Source organism: Mchenga conophoros, linkage group LG20, assembly GCF_057382185.1.
Source record: "Mchenga conophoros isolate Kocher_MC1m ecotype Shallow Benthic linkage group LG20, M_conophoros_male_GT1.1, whole genome shotgun sequence".
NCBI lineage: Eukaryota > Metazoa > Chordata > Actinopteri > Cichliformes > Cichlidae > Mchenga > Mchenga conophoros.
The window spans coordinates 6,728,223-6,747,433 of record NC_140545.1 but is presented as its reverse complement, the minus strand read 5'-3'; the positions used below and the strand labels follow the sequence as shown (position 1 = coordinate 6,747,433).

Genomic DNA, 19,211 nt, shown 5'->3' with positions numbered 1-19,211 from the left:
ATCTGTAAATTATCCTGATGACAGTTTATACTCTGCAGTGGTCACCTTTGCCACAATGATGAGCTCATAAGAATGAACACACACACATGACAGCAATCTGATTAGATCACTCCTTAGAGAGAAGCTGGGAAAGCAAAATGTACTTTTCTCCTTACAAAGCCACACATGTAGTGTCAGAGGTAGAACTCAAGGAATATTGGACTTGATCATTAAAGAGACTCACTGAGTCCATGCTGTCTTGGCCAGTGCAACTGCCCCGCCGCCCACCCCCTTCCTAACTGTCCAGCAAAAAGCCTCCATTTGCAAGTTACGAAGTCTGAGCACAAAGAAAAAGAATGTCAGACGTTGCCAGATAAGTATCAGTTTTTCATTTTTCCCTGCAGAACATGGCCTTTGCTATAAAAACTAAGAGGTAACTGTTAAATCTGAATTTACTTGCTGTTCTTTTACAGAGATATTTGTGAGTGCAAAATAATCCAGGAAGCTATTTTCTTTGGCAACAGACTCTGACCAGACTGTCTGTAGAAGCTGCACTGCAATCTAGAGGATGGTGTGAATGAATGCGGTCAATAATAAATGAGTAGGACCGTAAGGACGACTAGCTACGAGGAAACTCAAGAGCCAGGTAAGCCAGGGGAACTGTCTCCATCGCCTCTTCTCTTCTGTCTCTTGCTCTCTCTGTGCTCGATAATTTTACCTTTCACACAGGGTCTATACAACTGGCATGTAGGCAACTGAGAAAATGCAGCATATATTTGACCAGGCATGCACACGCGGACAAACAAACACACAGAAAGAGGAGAGTGAGCCAGCAGCCGTTTGAAGCATTCTGACGTGTAAATAAACACAGAAGAGCTTTCTAGCCAAACAAAACCAATTTTTAAAGCTCTACAAACACCATTGGACCAATCGAGACACTGGCCTTTCTTTTCTTTAGAGGAACCGCTCAATTAATATGTCACCACAAGTCATGACCACGAGACCCTGCTAAAATAAGCGAGCCACTTCAGCCCTTGCCTCTGGAGAGAAACTAGAGAGAGACATAAATTGCTCTCCTTAAAGTAAAGGAGTCATCCAAAAAAACCAATAAGCTGTGAGTGGGCACCTGCGGCACTGGAAATAAATACTTTTTTTTTTTTTGCTGAAACCTTGCATCCACCCTTGTTGTTTTATGAACAACCCATGGAAACAATATATATTTACTCATTTCCACAGGTATTTCCTACCCTCTGTGCAGCCTTCGCTTTATGAAATCCTTTTTATAAATGAAGTTTAGCATTCAAACACACAAAAACACTGATAACTTTTAACTGAGTGTGTAGGCTCTGTAGGTAAATTACAACTATTCTAAGCATGATAATTTTGGATTTTACCCCTATATTTATAAAGCCTGAAAAATTACAACAATTTAAAAAATATATTTTAATTACAAAAAAAGGCATAGACATTTTTTCTGCGTATTTCTTCTGGTCAGGAATGCTAATCAATTAAGCTACACCCACAAACTGAGCAGAAAAATAACTAACATTAAAAGTATTTGCCCAAAGACATACTTGTAAATTATCTTTAATTATTATTTGGTCAAAATACTTGGAAAAACTAATGTGCAATAAACATTTCAATTGCTCAAGCCCATATTTTTTATTTTTTTTAATTTGTTGGGGGTTTTTTTTTCCAGATGGCTAAGAAACAGGACTCACGGATTTTGTAATTGTAGGTACTGAAAAAGGAGAAGAGATACCATGTTGGCTTCCCTCTACGCATCCTTGCATTGTTCTCCCGCTACACCTGACACTGCCTCTCAGACCTGCTGTGTGTGTCCGTGTGTGATGTGATCTTGAACACAATGAAGGTATGAAGAGCGGAGGAAGTGATCAAAGTGTCAACCAGAACCTCTGATACTAAAAACCCGTAGTGCCCCCTGCTCGGAAACGTTATCTACACAGGTACGTAATTTAGATACCCCACTGGAGTACTAGAAGGCTTTGATGTTAGTTTAATGGAGGATTAACGTTTAAGTCACACCACTGCTGCTTTACTTTCAGCCAGTAATGATGACAGTAGTTTTTGATGCAGGGTGCTGTGCTTCTGAAAATAAACAGAAAAAGACTCAAATATGTTGCAGTCTAAACTTTGACCCAGAAAGGGTTCAAACAATAGAATTCAATTTGTCAGAGTTAAGACTTTAAAAGGTGCAATTTGGATGTTCAAAGTTTAATGAGCCTCTCTGCTGTGGAAATGACCTGCAAACATTTCAACAATTTAAAAGAGACTTTGAAATTAAAATTCTTTGCCTCCGATATTACAGATGGGAAAGCTGTAGAAAAACTGTGCAACTGCTCCCTGTAATTTTATGTAAATTCAAACCCCCACATTAACTCTTGGAATCACTTATTTTGTATATTTTGTAACATTTTTTAAATGCTCAAAAATTACCAAAATCTTACAAACGAAAAACCAGTTGTTTAAATTTTCTAAAACTTTCAGCAAAAAGGAAAAAAAACAAGGAGGGGAAAAAGTGGAGATTATAGATGGATTCCACTGATTGCATCTCGTCGTTGTGCTATTGGTTTCAAAGGTTCGGCTGAAAGTGAAAGACACGGTTAAGAGGATGACAACCACTGTCCTGTGCATGTGCACGCGTGTGTCTCGGGGTAGACCCAGATGGCAGGCGGGCAAAAAAAGGTGGGCAAAGCGGACAGGAAGCTGTAAAGGAGAGTTCTGGTTACAAAGATCAGACGGCAGGACAAACTACGCTCAAAGCTACTGCCGCTGCGGTTCTAAAGGTGTAGGTTACACTCCCGGACACAAAGGACTTACAAATACACACACACAAACTCCCAGCTCCCCAAAGGGTTGTGCTGGTGTGTGTTTGCAACTGCTAGCATCTAATTAACATGAAATAGCAAATGTCCACATATTGTACATGCATGAGCATTTAGCCACACACATATCCTCCAAGCCCCCTCAGCTAAGTAGATCCACTTAAAAGGGCTCCTATCAATTGTCAGCAGCCACGTTTAGTTGTTTAGGCCCATTTTCTCCACTGATGAGGACCAGACCGTGGAAGAAGTAGCCACCTATTAGCCTCATGTTGCTTCTAATTCTGACCCAATAAAATGCCATTCTTGCTGCCATGGAGAGTTCACCTATCTTACCTCGCAGAGAGAAGGAGAGACATGAGAAAAACAACTAAGCAGTGGTACATTGGACAGGGAAAGAAAGCAGTAGTAAGAGAGTGAGGCACTTGCAAATAAAGATGTAACAGTGTCAAAGGAAAAGGGAAGCGTGTGGGCCTGCTGCTAATTTCCCGCCCTGAGTGCAGTAATCTGAGGGGAAGATTAAGGTGAAGGAGTTATTCTTGACTATTTTATTAAGAGGTGCTTTAGGCGCTGGAAGAAGGGGCTTTAGTGCTCCTCCAGCAGTGTGCCATACAATACAAGACAAACATTTGCTGTTATTTCACCAAAGTACTCTCAGATGTGCTGGGTCGGGTCCTTGCCTTTTGCTGTGGAGGAACTTGGCATCAAAGTTACCTACAATTCTTTAAAAGCAACAACAAATAAAACAAGAACAACGCCAAAAATCCCTTCTGTGAGGTGGGTCATGCCCCGAAAAAACTGTCCAGCTAATGAATTCTAAGCTGTTAAAAGAAGGGATGGAAACCATGAACGTCAATTTAAAATGTTACCTTATATCAAAAAAAATGGTGCAAACATGTGGATCTGAAAGCCGCCATTAATGTGTTCACCTCATTGATTGATCATATTTTCCTTTCTTTCTAAAGACTAACAAAAATGGGTTATCTATCAGAAATGTGTGAAATAATAGAGATTTAACTTCGTGTCCCAGTCTTTGAATTTTTTACGTCATTAAAAACAAAACGCTGCAGTATATAAATATTCAAATGAAGCTAAGGCTGGCAAGAGGCCAGTAGAAGCCTCACCCACCTGCCTCTTTTGTTTGCTTTGTCATTGCTTAACCATTCTTAAGCACTTACTGCTCTTCGGTGCTGTTGAAAAACAAGATGCCTCTGTCAGTTATGCGCATGTGTGCCTGCGGTCATCGAAGTGAACTTTTACTGCATTCAGGAAAATGAAGAGAAACTGATTTGCAAAGCCAATTGAAACAGCACAGAAATAACAGTAACAACCCGTGGAATCCACCCCCAAACTTAACCAACATGCAGGTCCTTGAGTGCAAACATTTGTTTGGAACAACATCTTCCTAATTAAAACTGCTTAATTGGCATGTCTGGAAACCTCAAGAACTCTGAGTCGAACGGTCAGCGTGGACAGACAAAAACCGCAGAAGTGGCCGTTTCAACCACTCATAAAACACAATTCAGAAACCGGATCTTCCTCTTTCCTTTTCTGTTTTCGAAAAAGAGGATGTGGCTAGACTTGATGAGGAGAGAGGCGGAAATTGAGGGAGACATAAGGCTTGGGAAGCCTCTCCTTAAACCAAACTTAGAAATTCTAATTATGTCATTTCAGACTTTAAAGATAGTCTGCCTGATTAAAATTTTGAGGCCACCGTTTTGTCAATCAGTGTCAACACAGAGTATCGCTAGTACCAAAGCCCTAATAAAACCTTTTGTGTCCCAAGATTAATGCTCTTCTACATCAGTTACAATACATGCACACCCTATTAACGAAAAAAGTTCTGGCATGCATCAAAGATTACAAACTTAAAGTGAATCCAACTGTGGAATTTCCTTTAAATGCAAGGATTATCCACCATCCATCACCCAACGTCCCAATGACTGCTTATTTGGTTACGACAGACCCGGAAGAGGCAGCCCAGTTCGTGGCATCACTTGAGTCCTGTAGGTGATGATGTGTGAACTCTTTAGGGAAGGGCAGCAACAGTAAGTTGCTTAGAAGGGCCAGACTAGAAAGCTGGTGATGTTTTAGAGCAGATGTAATTGCCAGCAAAAGAAAGTAGCACTAAATCTCTCATGAGTTGTAAAACTCTATAACTATAATAGCTGTTCATGTGACAAAGAAGGAATCAAAAATTCTCAATTCCAATCTCTGTTCACTTTTATGTGAACCAAATAAATGATTGAGCAATATTTTTTTCCCATCTTAGCTCAGTTTACAACCATCAGAAGCCAGCTGAAGTATTTCTTAAGCTAGCATGGGGCCTTACATCAAACTCAAACCCATGTAGCATTAAAGTTTGCAAGCTAAGCCCAGTTTTACAAACCAAAACCAAATTCTGCCACACAAGTGTAACTGGTCTGGGTGTGTGCAGCTCGCAGCACCACCCCTAGATTCTGTGTGTGTCTTTTCTTTGTTGAATGGAGGGTTAAGTGTGTGTACGTGTGTGTGTGTGTGAGCACGTGTATTTCTTTACTGGAAAGAGTAAAAAAAGTGCCGTAAGTATTTTGATCTCCTTCCTTTAAAGTCACATGTGATTGTGTGATATTCAACAATTCAGAATCAGGTTATTCAACTCTAAATGACAGCGTTCTTATCTCTGGACTGTGTCTATAGGTGAACCTTTTCCAGCATGGAGAATATGCAGCTAATATAGGCCGAGCACTTTGCCTTTGGGATACTGAGCATCACACAGACGCATGCTTGTAATAGAGCTATTTGTTTTCCTCAGAAAGCTGTCCAAACGCTCTCACTGGGATCACTTGACTGCACAAAGGCCAGCTATGAATTGGTCAAATCCATTGAGATTGGTCATTGATTAGGCCTATGGCTATAGGGGCACAAATATGCAACTAAATTAGATATTGGTGCTTGTGTGTGCGGACAGCTGTGAGCGAGTTAGTGTGCATGCGTGCATTGCTGTTGCACTGAAATCCACTTAACCTGCATCCGCTTCTGATGAAGTTTTATAAACCGTGAACCTCCAAATGAAATATCAATCTTAAACCTCTTCTTCTGAGCAAAAAAAACCCTTCACTTCAATAAGAGCATTATTAGTACAGTTTTTTATGTACAAGTACAAGTTCTCATCACAGCGAATCATGATCATGATTCACTGTGATCTAAGTAAGCCACTAGTTTTCCACCAGTCTTTCTTGAGTATGTTTTAATATAATAATATTAGTGTATAATAGTACACATACCCATCTCACAAAACATATAATGGACTATAGATAACTTTCTCCTGCCCCTTCTCATCTATTTCACTTCTTCCTGACATCCTCTTCAACATCTCCCTTTTCAACAAGAGCAGTTTGCCGGGGTCAGAAAGCAATTTAAAACCTCTATTAATGAGAGTCACTGAGAGAGAGAGAGAGAGAGAGAGAGAGAGAGAGAGAGTGAGAGAAGAAGAAGTTAAAAGAAGGGAGAGAGAGATAGATGAGGTAGTGGGGCGGAGAGGAGAAGAGGATGAGGAAGGAGGGAGGGGGGTAGTCTGGGGTGTCAGCCATCAAAGCAGACCAGGAGAAAAGAAGGCCAGGTGCTGTTTGTGGGAATGTGCCGTCCATGGTTCCAGGGACCAGGGAGCTAAGGAGGGGGAGGTGGGGGCACGGTGGTAATTAGCCAAGCCTGGAGGAGAGAGAAGGCCCTTGAGGGCCCGCGGGGATAGCCCCTCCGAGAGGATACCATTTGCACTTCTACAGGAGCCGCCAGCCCCGGGCCACAAAGAAGGGGAAAAGGGGAACTATGGCATCCTTTATCAGGCCGGACAAAGACACCGCATCTTTTCAAAGGGGACCGGAGAGAGAGAGAAACTCCAGTGTTCCAAAGAAGGAGGGGAGAAATAGGAAAAGAGAAGAAAAGAAAGAATCTTAGGACCGGTCAGGAGAGAGACAGAGGGAGAGATGCCAGTGTGTGGGTTGCAAAGCGAGACAGGAGGTTACGGTCATACCGTGACCCAGTCGCTCCTCTGAGACATCAGAAATTCACTAATGTCCCACACACGCTTAGATAACACACAGGCACAAGTATATTCCCAGCGCATGGCAACAAAAAACAAAACAAAAATGGCATCACATTGTTTGTAAACGCTATCATATTCCAACTCAGCTAACATCACTTTCAAGATGTGAATTAATATCCTTAACCAAAACAACACTTTGTCTCAAAAGAGGCAAGTCAGCTTGCTCTCTCGCTTCTTCTCATGGCAGCTAAGTAGAGGCAGTGGATAAGGAGCCAAAACGGCCACCCTACCTCTGACATTATCTGGGAATCTTAAGAGTTTTGCCCTCTTGTAGAGCGACGGAAAGTGAAGGTCACTGACATTACTTTTACCTATTACCTTTGGAGAAGGGCTTCACAAGGGGGTGAATAGTAGCCATTGAAGCTATGAGGTTTTGTGCTCCCTGTTTGAGAGCAGCCTGACAGCCTTAGCTGAATAGGGGCCAGGGGTCAGACAGGTCATGTGATAAGGCATTTCAGACCTGCATGTAGGGCCCCAGACTGAAGAGGCCTGAAAAATCTCAAGACCCCCCCCCCTCTCTTCACTGTGTCTCTTCTCCTCCTTCCTTTCCCCTTTCCTCTCTGTCCCCTCTCTCTCGCTCCCTTGCTCTCTCTGGACACAAAATGCCATTTGTTGTCCGTCAGTCAGTAGCGCAGAGCCCGGGTCGGGCCCGGCGCTGAAAGCTCCATTCACACACCCTCTCACCCAGGGATGTTTTTGCAATTCAATATTTTCACACGCAGGCAGCTTCATCGTTACTTTGGAACCGTACACTTGGCAGGATGAGGCTGGGGGCCTCTGGGACAGAGGGGCTGAGAGGTGGAGGAGAGGGGTCAGCACAGAGGAATCCTAGTGTCAGGAGGGGACGGGCCTACGCCAGCTAATGGGCCATCTTGAAATGTTTTAGTCAAGACCCCTCCAACACCTACGCACACACACAAACAAGTGTGCACTCACTCGCGAACGATAGCGCACACATTCCACCCTACTCATCGCTTCACAACCAATCTGACTCCAGGTTAACAAGGACGGCTCTTATTTCCTTCATCAAAATCTCTGCGCTAATATAGTCACACTATCCCACCAGGAAAAGATTTTTTTTTCACTCACACCACACTGCATCTTTCTAGCCCACATCTCAAATACACAGGGCAGACCAAGCCATAACCAAAATACAATGGTTATATGTGTTTTTGGGAAAAGCGCACAACCACACTCAGAAAGCCCACCATGAGGGGTTTCATTTCATGTTTCAAGGCTCGCGCAAGAAACAGAAAATGGATCAAAAAACACAGAGAAGTCGAGAACAAACGTAGGTGCCTCGTGTAAAGATGCCTGCTTTTCACCAAACTATTCTGTGAGATTTATTCCAATTTCACAACTGTAACACCAAAGGATTTGTTTAACATACAGAGTGGCTGAAGTAAATTGGGGTAGTGGGGGACTGCACTAATATATTTATCCCACGCACCACACTCTACTTAATGAAATTAAACCACACCAATCGTGGCCCTTTGTCTCTGGGGAATTCAGTAATCAACATGCCACCAGTTTTCATTTTGTATGAAAATAAATGGCAGCTGGTGATATGGGCCTAATTGAGTTGCATCAGGGAGGAGCTGGGTGAGAAAAGAAACTTGCAGCAGCGATGTAGTGGAGCCAATTTTCATGGACAGGAGTGCTCGGGAGAGGTGGTCAAATAAGCAGAGGTATTCATCTGGGAACTGCTACCCAGCTTCCACTCTCTCCTCCTCTCCCTCCTCTTTGTTCTATCCATCATACTCACAGAGAAAGTTAGGAAAGTATGAAACAAATAGAGAATTGGTGAGCCCTATGCGCCAGAGCCTGGCAGGGTCACTGGATAATGACAGCTCAATTACTGTGAATCTCCATGTACAACCCCCCCTCTCATAATACAATCCACACCCGCCCCACCCAGCATGACAAATTTGTCAAACGCACCAAAACGATGGGCCTGACAGTGTAATCGCTAACCGTCCCAACCGACATGAAAGAGGTCTTTATCTGGCCAAATCAAAGAACCTGATCTCTGAGAGAAAAAGGGTGGGGGGGCTGACCAGAGAGGAGAAATGTCCCGCTCGGCCCCCGCGAGACATGGAGATGTCTCTAATCCCCTTTAATGAGACACTGCTTGCCCATCTTTGTGGTAATGACGAACCACAGTGAGAAAGACAGCGAGGAGGAGGAGGGAGGGAGGGAGCGGGAGAGATAGAAGTAGAGATGGAGCCAAGGCTTTGAACTGGCGGTCTTATGAAAGGGGAAGCAAGCAGTGGGAGTTTAGAGCCACACTGCCTCTACACATCACTGTTTGTTTCCAAAGACAGGCAAACAGCCCAGGGGACATAGCAGTTTGTCTGCTTATCATACCAGAACAGGATGAGCCATCATCAGCTGTGCTGGACTGGGACTTGAAATAGACAGCATGTGTTTGTGTGAGTATGTGTGAGTATGGAGGGACGAGCTACGATTCAGACAGAGAGAAGAAGAATACTGGAAAATGAAGTGTCACATTTCTTTGTGATCACTAAATGCATTTAAATGCTCATTTTTATGCTTGTTTTGCATCACCTTGTCATTACATTGTACTGATGGCTGATGGTAGGTCACACCAATAGCTCATTTCAAGATCCTGAATATTAGTAGCAGTATTAGTTTTCATGCATTTGCAGTGCATAGGTACACTCTATATCTATACATGGCAAATGGATCACACAATATACCAAAATATTGCTTTAAAATATGTTCTAGTACACTGCATTTGTATATACAGAAAAGGTACAGTGACTGTTTCTTTTTTGGAAATTTACCATTACAACTTCGGAATCCTTAATTTGGATCACAAAAAGGAGCCAATCATATGTTGTCTCATTACGATTAAAGATCTGGCAATATTGAAATAATATAGCACACATTGGAAACAGCTCTGCAGAGAGTATGGAGTAAATTAAAGTGAAAGCAACATAAAGGTCAGTTCATGAATGGATAAAAGGAAAGGAAATGTAGAATTGGACAGAAGTGAGTGGGAATGAGGGAGAAAGTGCGAGGGTTAATACCAAACAAATCAGGATTAGACCCAGATAAAACTAGTCACAATTTTGAGCAATCCCTGGGATATCACAGTGCAAGGGGGAATCATGAGGGCTGTTAGCGCGCACTAATTAGGGAGTCGACACATTTGCCCCCTTGTTTTGCAAACAACACACACTGTTTAGCAGTGGGTAGTACACAATCACACAAGACACTCATAGAGCTAATCATTTAGCGTTAATCAGAATCCTCTGAAGTAAAGATGGGATATTTCCAATGGGATGATTCCAGCAGTCGTGATGTATTTTTAGTCCTGAGAAGCTGGAATGGAAAACTCTAGACATGACCCACCAGTGGCTGGACATAATTTGATAAGCAACCACGGGTCAAGATATAATGCTCTTTACTTCAGGCCTTTTGTATTTTTTAACCTCATTTTCGCTAACACATATGACTCGGTTTTGTTTGTTTTTTTTACCAAGATCCCTGCCCGCATCTGCAGGCTGAAAACAAAAAGCATAAGAAGAGACAAAAAAACAGGGGGCTGAAAAGAACAGGAAAAAGAAAAACATCAGCAATATATCTGAAACCCTCTCAGTCATGTCAGATTCCCCACTACAAAGCGATTTGGAGACTGTTGTTTTTCTAAACATGGCAGATGAGGTCACAGCGCAAGTGGAGAAACAGACATTTTTGCCAGCTGAATATGGTGAGGTAACTGTATCAATAAAATGAATGGGATTTGGAGCCATGTGCAAGAGCTTAATACAATGGTATTTGTATACCAACTCAAAATTTGACTTAGTCAGCAATGAAGCGGAAAAAGATGCACAGAGCTAAAATTTGTGTGAGTGTGTATAAGTGTGCGTGTGTGTGGGTCTCAGTGTGAGAGTGCCTGCGTGTGTCCAGGTGCCCACCCATCGCTGTGCCAGACTTGGCCAAGGTCAAAGCTCCAAACAGTGACAGGACCTCCAATAACTGTACAAAATGGTGCACACACTGATTCCCACACACTTGCACGCATTTAGTCAGCCAACAGTGCCGGCTCCTGCTGTTTGGATGACATTTACACTCAACCTTTCTAGTTTGTGATTGATTGGGGTTAAAGCATACCAATGCACAAAAAATCTGTCACCACTGAGGTGTATGTGTGTGTAAGTGTGACCAGGCGGGATCCATTTGCATTACACCGTATGCATGGCTTCAGTGCGTGCTTGTGTATGTGTCACTGGAAAGCAGGGAACTAAGGCAAGTCAAATGTTTCAAAGCAAGCCTTCAGTGAAACCCAGTCAACAGCGAGGAGTCGCTGGGACTTCACTATTCTCCTAAAACTATACAAATAATTCTGCTAAAATGAAGCAGAACCCATTTATTCTCATTCTGAGAACCCAAACCAAATCAATGTCTTTGTTTCTGTCTCTTTTGTGCAGATTGAAATAATGCACTAGATAAGAAGGTATTTATTGGTCATATATAAAATTAAGCCAACACAACCTTTTCATTTGAAGTGATATCAAGATAGCTCAAAGGTAATGCAATAGGGAGTGTTGTAGTACGTGCTGGGGATCACTTGGTCAAATGATGGATGTGACATTGAAATGTTAGAATAGAAGTAAATTTAAAAAAAAACAATGACAAAAGGGGCGAACAAGTAATTTCATCCTCATAATTGCTGAAAGACAGAAGGAGGCTTAATGTAATTTATTTGATTCACGTGTTATTATCCACTTTATTACTTTTTTTTTTTTACATTTTATTGCAGTTGCCCTTGACCAGATTAGAGTCTCTGTTTTCCAATGAACACTTGGCCAAAACAGCAGCAGCAAATTCACAAGACTAACTGACTGAATAACAAGAAAATAATTTCTCCTGAGACACTGTTTCACTCTATGTTCAGGAGGGAAAAGGAGGAACCAAAAACAGTCCAAGGAAAAAAAAAAACCATAAAATACTGTATATAATAACTGATATATTTAAAGTTCGATAAATTGTTCTATTAAAAGCATTACAGCTGCAGTAAATCATAGCTTAAATCATCAGTTAATCATTTGTTTACTTATCACCTGTGTGTATTCCTGGCACAGGTGCGGGAGATCATATAAGTTTTCTTTCTAAGCTCAATGCAGACTTGCGGGAACGGTTACATAAAAACTATTTGCACCATAGGAATCAAATGGTGACCATATGTTACTCCATGAGACTCAGGACTAGACACTGAATGGACCATAACCATGACCTTGTCCTAACTTTGACTAGAGCAACTTCCTCTGCAACAAATTAATATGTTACAAACATGCAAAAATCACAGATGAGTCACAGATAAATCTTTGTTGGCTTTTTAACTGTCAGTTGTAAAGCTACTCCTTTCAAAGAACATCATACAGTGTTTTCTGGTTGTACAGTTACATGTCAATACAAAAGCATTTTACTAAATGCATATGGACAAAAATGATTATAAAAGGAAATAAACATGGAAAACCAGTCAGAACAACCCTCCTCACGACATGCACAAATCTGCAATCTGCACATGTACACACTCAAAATGAGGAAATGACATCCAAATCCAAAACTTCTATAATCAAGTACTTATGTAGGAAATGTGGCCTCGCCAAGTGTGGACTGATGCAATTAGTCAGGCTACACAATTTTTCAATCATTCAGAAATTGACACAAATGGTCCTAAAATCAGTCCAAATGCTCAGATCAAAATCCCCGAAACCATATAAAATAAAATAAATTCAAAACTATATTGAAAACTTCACTTTAGAAATCACTGCAAAGCATGTCATCCTCATAACAAGGTGGTGAACAATATGTCTGTAAAAGAAAGAAAAAGAGCCTGTAGTATGCAGAAGTAGCAAAGTCTGCACATTTCGACGACAGCCAAACGGTGATGCCTGAATCGGTGCTGCAAAAATCATTCACATCATCACACATGAATGCAAATGGGCTCTATGGAACCACAAGAATCTCAAGTTTCCCTCCCTGTTTTAGTTATGCAAGGTCTGCAGCAATAAAGCAAAGATCTCACAGGTATTTTTATTTCACAATTTATCCAGCGTTACTGACATTCAGCATAAACAAATGTCTCTGTGGGTACTGTAAATGCACTGAAAGGAAATTGTCAGAATTCGGAACAGATAAAAATCTGTAATTCTTCTCAAACCATCAAAATAAGAGTTATTAACAATATTTGTTTGGGTGCATGTTGTCTGCACTAACTGACTGGTGCACTTCAAAATAAAAGCAACTAAAACTGAGATTTACAGTTTCATAAAAGTAACTCCCCCCCCCCCCCCAAAAAAAAAAAAGAAAGAAAGAAAAATCTTACTACGGTGGATTTCCTCTGCATTTGATGATCCTATCATTTTTTCATGTCCAGGCTCTAATCTGTGAACATGAAGGAGTGCTATCTGACACATATTACCGCTGCATAGCAGTAACATACTGGGTCCCTGAACGTTTAGCCAGAAGTTCAACATAGCTACCATTGTTGGTTTTAAAGTGTTATGGGTTGGGTTTTATTACTTCTGTCAAAACATCAGAAGCTGTTGAGCCAGGCCAAGTTCATGACTGGGAGTCCATCTAATAAGAGGCCTTTAACACGAAGATCAATAGGATATCTTGCGATTAGTACATCATAGAAAGAGACAAAGACAGGCCGTGAGAGAGGAAAGCTGTCTGAAATTGTGCGAATCTTTCCAAACACAAAATCACAAAAGCAAGACTGTACAAAAAAAATAAATATTTTCTGATTGTGCAGAAGATTAAAATCGGTGTTGAAAATCGATAATCTGCGTGAATTCACTGACTTTCATTTCACCATATGTGATAAAGTACACGGTTCTTTTTTAATTACCTTTTTTAGCGCAGAGGAGGAAGAGAACAGCGCGTGCGTGCTTATGTATTGCTCCCACCTGTGTACTGAAAAAAACATACCTGAAAATAAATGTACGCCCACTCAACCGGAAGTCTTAATTGATCCAAAAAAAAAAAACAACCACACACAATTTAACGCTACATGTGGACCCCTAAGAATACCACAATAAAACCGCCGCAAGGTGTTAAACATTTCAAACACAATCAGCCTTCTGTAGCGCGCACGGACACACACAAACACACACATACTCAAGCATAACTTCATCGTGAGTAACGCCAAAAGTAATTATATTGTCACTTTGCGTCTTTATTCTCAGCTAGATTGGCTGTATTGATTTTTTTTAGTTTTTTAAGATAACAAGAGGCCAAGTCGCATATCAAATCCGTTCCGTTCGATAAAATGAGATGTGGCGTAAGGCTCGAGTGTCTCCATGGAGTCATTCACTGGTTAAGAAAAAAGTTCAATTAAATTAAATGAAAAATAAAGCTTAGAATAGACTGTTTAATATTTTTAATAAAAAATAAATAAATACAATAGACGTTGATCTCAAATTAAAAGTTGCACATTTTCAGCAAAATAATAAAAAAAATCAAAAAATCAGAGGAACAGAAAGTAAAACCATTTATTCCTTAAAAAAAAAAAAAAAAAAAAAAAAAAAAAACACTCATTAACACTTTAATGTTGACGCAAAAGTATTATGTCAACACACCAGAACTAATGCATAGCTAGTTAGTGCATAGTTAGAGATCAATGCCACTTTGCATTAAAGCGCTCACATAGTCGTGTTAGGTGAAAAGTTTCTAATATCGTGGTCTTTAATGTGCAGCCGGTGTCCGCGAGAACAATAACATAATAATATAAAAAATATTAATAACAATAATAAAACGATAAAGCAGCTGCTGCATAATAGCCGTGGGCCTACAGCCTACTGTACTCAGCTACAAAAGAGAATGTTTTACCCGAGCGTCAAAAAAGGGGGGAACGCACTCCCCCCGCGTCGCATTCAAAAGTTGTGGGCCTGCACGATTTGAATGTTAAGGAAGAACATGATATTTTTCATGCCTTCTGTCTGCTCTGTTTTTCCAACCACTGCAACACAACAGATTGGAGGCCTGTGAGCTGCAGAGGCTCCCAGTGCTCCGATCTGAGTGCTACAAAGCCAGGTATTTGTGTTCATTAGCACCCGGATCAACAGACTATCAAGGCTGTTTAGAGATCAAGACCAAGTGCAATTACTGGCAATAGGCTGGTCCTCCACACGTTTAAGTATTTTCACAAAGCAGCCTAGTTTACGTTTTTTCCTTTAACCCATTTTCTTTGAAAAAAAAAACATTATGTATGTGTATTTCTTGCTTTGTTGTAAACTTGTACGGGAACTTTGTCCTCTCGTGTATGGCAACCGTGTGAAAGTGACACGATAACAACAAGAACACGACTGAAAAGTGGAGAGGGGGGAAATGTTAGTGTTTTTATTCTCGTTGTTTTTCCTTTGAAAGAAAGAGCGCTGAAACCCCCTCCCTGAAAATGAACTAAACAGCGCTAAAATAGAACAGATTTATTTGGGACGTGTCAAGTAAAGCTCTTTATTTAAAATAAATAAATAAATAAATACATAAACACTTCATGTCTGTTTCAAATGCTTGGCACGGAGTATTTGGTCTGAAATGACTTTGTTGAATAGCCTTAATTGCGTCTAATGCGAGGTCGAGGTTCACGCTGAATTAAAAGGGAGGGAGGCAAAGTTACAAAGTTTTCTGAAAGGGCCTGGAAACACGCAAATAAAGCAGGTCCAACATACGACAGCATATTCCTAAAATAAAATACCCCCCCCCCCCCCCCCCCCCACATTATAATAAAACAACATACAAGCTAGAATGCAAGCTTTCACAAAACCACAGCTCAAGTCACTATGGTTTGGAAGAAAACAAACACCAAGGCAGAAACAAAATAAAATGACAACAGGCCCGCAATAGAAATCGCGATGTTGTGAAGCATTTGTCTTTCAAATAAATTGTGGATAAATAAAGCCGAGTGATCCACGCAGGGCTGTGGAAGCCAAAGTGCATTCATGCAAGAATAAAATCGGCGGTTTAAGTAAATGTAATTCATAAATCAACCCACCAACAACAAACAAATGTCAAACGATAAACATGGTCCATTTCCAACAACAAAGTGCTCATGTTCACACTCACACTAAAAAAAAAAGAACCGAATACATGAATTTTCCGTGTGACGCGTCCAGCAGCCCACAAAAGTCGTCGTATGGGCGCTCTCAAGACACATTATTGATTGGCATTCCCTCGAGGAGGAAACAGCCTGCTGCTGCAGTCCAGTGGCCTTGGGTTTTGGGACGAAACAAATTAGCGGGAGAGCAATATCTGCTGAGATTTGAGCAGGATCGAATTAAAGAAGAAGAAGAAAAGTCCTCATTAAAATATTGCTCTTTCCTTTCTAAAATCGCATCTCTGCGTCTCAGTTTGCAGGCAAATGAAAGAGTGCGCCCAGGCTCGCCGTGAGCTCTGCAGCGAGCAGCAGAGCAGTGCCACAGCGCCCACTATTTTAAAAGCAGGGAATATTATTTCACAAGACTTGAAACGGCTCTATGAAAGAAAAAGTTACTATCCATTTCGACAACTTTCTCGGTAGCTTCAGGAGAGGAATCTGCGCCTTCGCGGAAGCCCGCGACAACCGATAAAGAGCAAAAATACGAGATGAGGCTCAATTCTGGGAGACAGTGTTTATCTATTTCTTTTATCGGAGTGTAATCAGCTAAAGCACCAGCGGCGTTTCTCATCACACATGAAAACTTTTCTTTTTCTTTTTTGTTGACACTGGAACCAGCGAAGCCAAGACCGCAACACGCAGGGAAACGAGACTGAGCGGCCGAAACGGGACATATTTACAGCGGAAAAGTTATTTTTGAACAAAGAGTAGTCATATCCTCTCTTAAGGATATGGCAAATGACAAGGACACAGTGGACATCTACGGAGCCGGGAGTTTGGAGCCGGTGGGTTAACTCGATAAGAATGGGGGAAAAAATAAGACCTACTTTTGGCCAGTTTTCTCGCCCTCGCCTTGGATCTCATCTTGTCGGCTTGTAGATTCCTCTCGTCGTCCTCCGTGAGCCCAGAAGCAGCAACAACACTATCTTCATCTCACCAGCATTGTCAGTTGTGATACCTTCGCACATGCGCACAGGCCATTCAATCTGACACCCTCGCCGGGGCCAAAAAACTTTCCAATGTATTCATCATCATCACTTTTTTTTTTGTCCTATCGTCTCCCCTTTAGATCACTTATCTCTTCCCCTCCTCCTCTTCCTCCTCCTCCTCCTTGCTCTCTCTTCACCATCTCACCTTCCCACCCTCCCTCCCCCTTACCATCCCCTTACCCCCCCCCCCCCTTCTCACCCCTCCACCCGCCCCATTCAGCTCCTGCCAGCACCCTCTTGGATTTTTACCCCCTTTAACAGCGACTGCTTGGTTTTCTCCAGCACAGCGGTGAGCGCAGTGAGGTATGGTGGTGAGGTCAAGGTCGTATTGTAATACTGGAATTACATTTTTAAATATAATTTTATCATTATTACAGTATTTATAATTAACATAATATATTATTTTGTTGTTTTTGTTCCTGTTTATTTAAAAAAAAATTGTGCTATAAAAATACTTTCCTTTCTTAATTTAAAGACTTACAGAAACTTTGTGTTTAGGCTGTTGCCGCTACTGATACCTCAGTATGTGTTGCTGGAGCTGCAGAGGTTATTTTTAACTTCATTAATTCACACGCACACGTAAACAGGTCCAAGGCTCGAGCTCGATTGTGGTTGCAACTTTACAAGCTTACAAGCTATGATTGTGTGTGTGTGTGTGTGTGTGTGTGTGTGTGTGTGTGTGTGTGTGTGTGTGTGTGTGTGTGTGTGTGTGTGTGTGTAAAAACCATGTTGCCCTCAGGACAAGCAGCGGCCAGCAGCTGTTTGACGCATGCACGGCGCCTCCACCAGTAGGGTCCTACCGGAGAGACGTCCATGCTTTCTTTCTTTTTTTCTTTTTCTTTCTTTCTTTTGTTTCCTTCTGTGTTCACATTTGTAACAGCCGTGTTGCTTATTTCTTGGATAACTTTCTCTGTTCACAGTTAGCAGCAACCGTGCGCACACTGCTTCGGCAGATCACCTGAAAGCAGGTAGCCAGATTGCAGGCTTTCTTTTTGCAGCTGTGACTTTTGCCTTGCACCTGTTTGTTTGTTTGCTCCAGACAGAGGAAGACCGTCTTTACGTTACGTGCATACAGGAGTTCGATGTAAGGACTCAAAGGTAAAATTTAGATCTCTGTTCTCGACAAAAGAATCTGCTCAAACACAGCTACATAACCATTCAGCACAACATTTTCTTAACTTGTTAATGTACAATTCAGAAAACAAACTGAATTTACACGAGATATTTTGTTAGACGGTGTAGTTTTATTACAACAGTTTTAACATCTGTATTATTATTATTGTTGTTATTATTATTATTATCATTATTATTATTATTATTACATTGAATCATACGCACAAAATATTTTTGCTGATGTCCAAACATTTCATGAAAAAGAACGAAAGACGCAGTAAAAGTTGTAAACATCTATTCCGATTTAACTTTTTTTTGACCTTTTAACTTTTTAATCTTCTGACTTTTTAAAGCAACAAGATCCGGTTTGGCTGCCAGGCCGCTCGATATATTCATGTGGTGCCTGCATGGGCCTTTAGCCTACATGTCATATGGGAATGGTTTCCGTCTAGTTTAGCTGAATAAAGGCGGCTCTATGTTGGAGCCTATTAAAGATCGGTGACGATGGAGCAACTGCAGTCTGCTGGGAGAGCGGCAGGGATCTATTCCTGGATATATTTTTTATGGGCTATGCTACTTACAAATCCATACACATTATTATTATTATTATTATTATTATTATTATTATTATTATTATTATTATTATTATTATTATTATTTCTTGATTACACTGCTATACAAGCACTGCGAATAATTCGACGATGTGTGACAGTTCTTTGGTCTCCTTGCATCCTGACTTCTTACAGTGCGCGGTGATCTGAATAAAAGCATCGAGCTCATGTCCCCAAACAGTCTATACTGGGAGAGAAATTGCCGTGGGATGTTTTCCCACGGGTTGAAGTGAAACGAATGACGTGATCATTAATCAATAACAATCAGCAGTAATTAGCTTACATTAAGTGCATATTAGGGAGTTTGTCTCGCATCATGAGGCGAGGGGGTTTGCGTTGTTGGCTTGACAGAATGCAGAAATGAAGAATGAGAAGTACGGCGTGTGAGGGCCACCTGGTTACCTGTAACCTGTTAATATATTTTCTTTAGGATACTATGAAAAAAATCTTCAGGTAAAACAC

At 41.2% G+C, this 19,211-nt stretch overlaps 1 protein-coding gene across 1 annotated transcript in view; it reads right to left on the bottom strand.

The window, feature by feature from the left end:
* prdm16 (PR domain containing 16) overlaps nucleotides 1-17,160 on the bottom strand; it is a 172,646-nt gene extending 155,486 nt beyond the window's left edge. The window contains 2 exon segments of the mRNA XM_085261087.1: nucleotides 16,864-16,953; nucleotides 16,956-17,160. Coding sequence (XP_085117213.1) covers nucleotides 16,864-16,953; nucleotides 16,956-17,004 — 139 coding nt within the window. The 5' untranslated portion in view covers nucleotides 17,005-17,160.
* Between the last annotated feature and the right edge of the window lie 2,051 nt (nucleotides 17,161-19,211).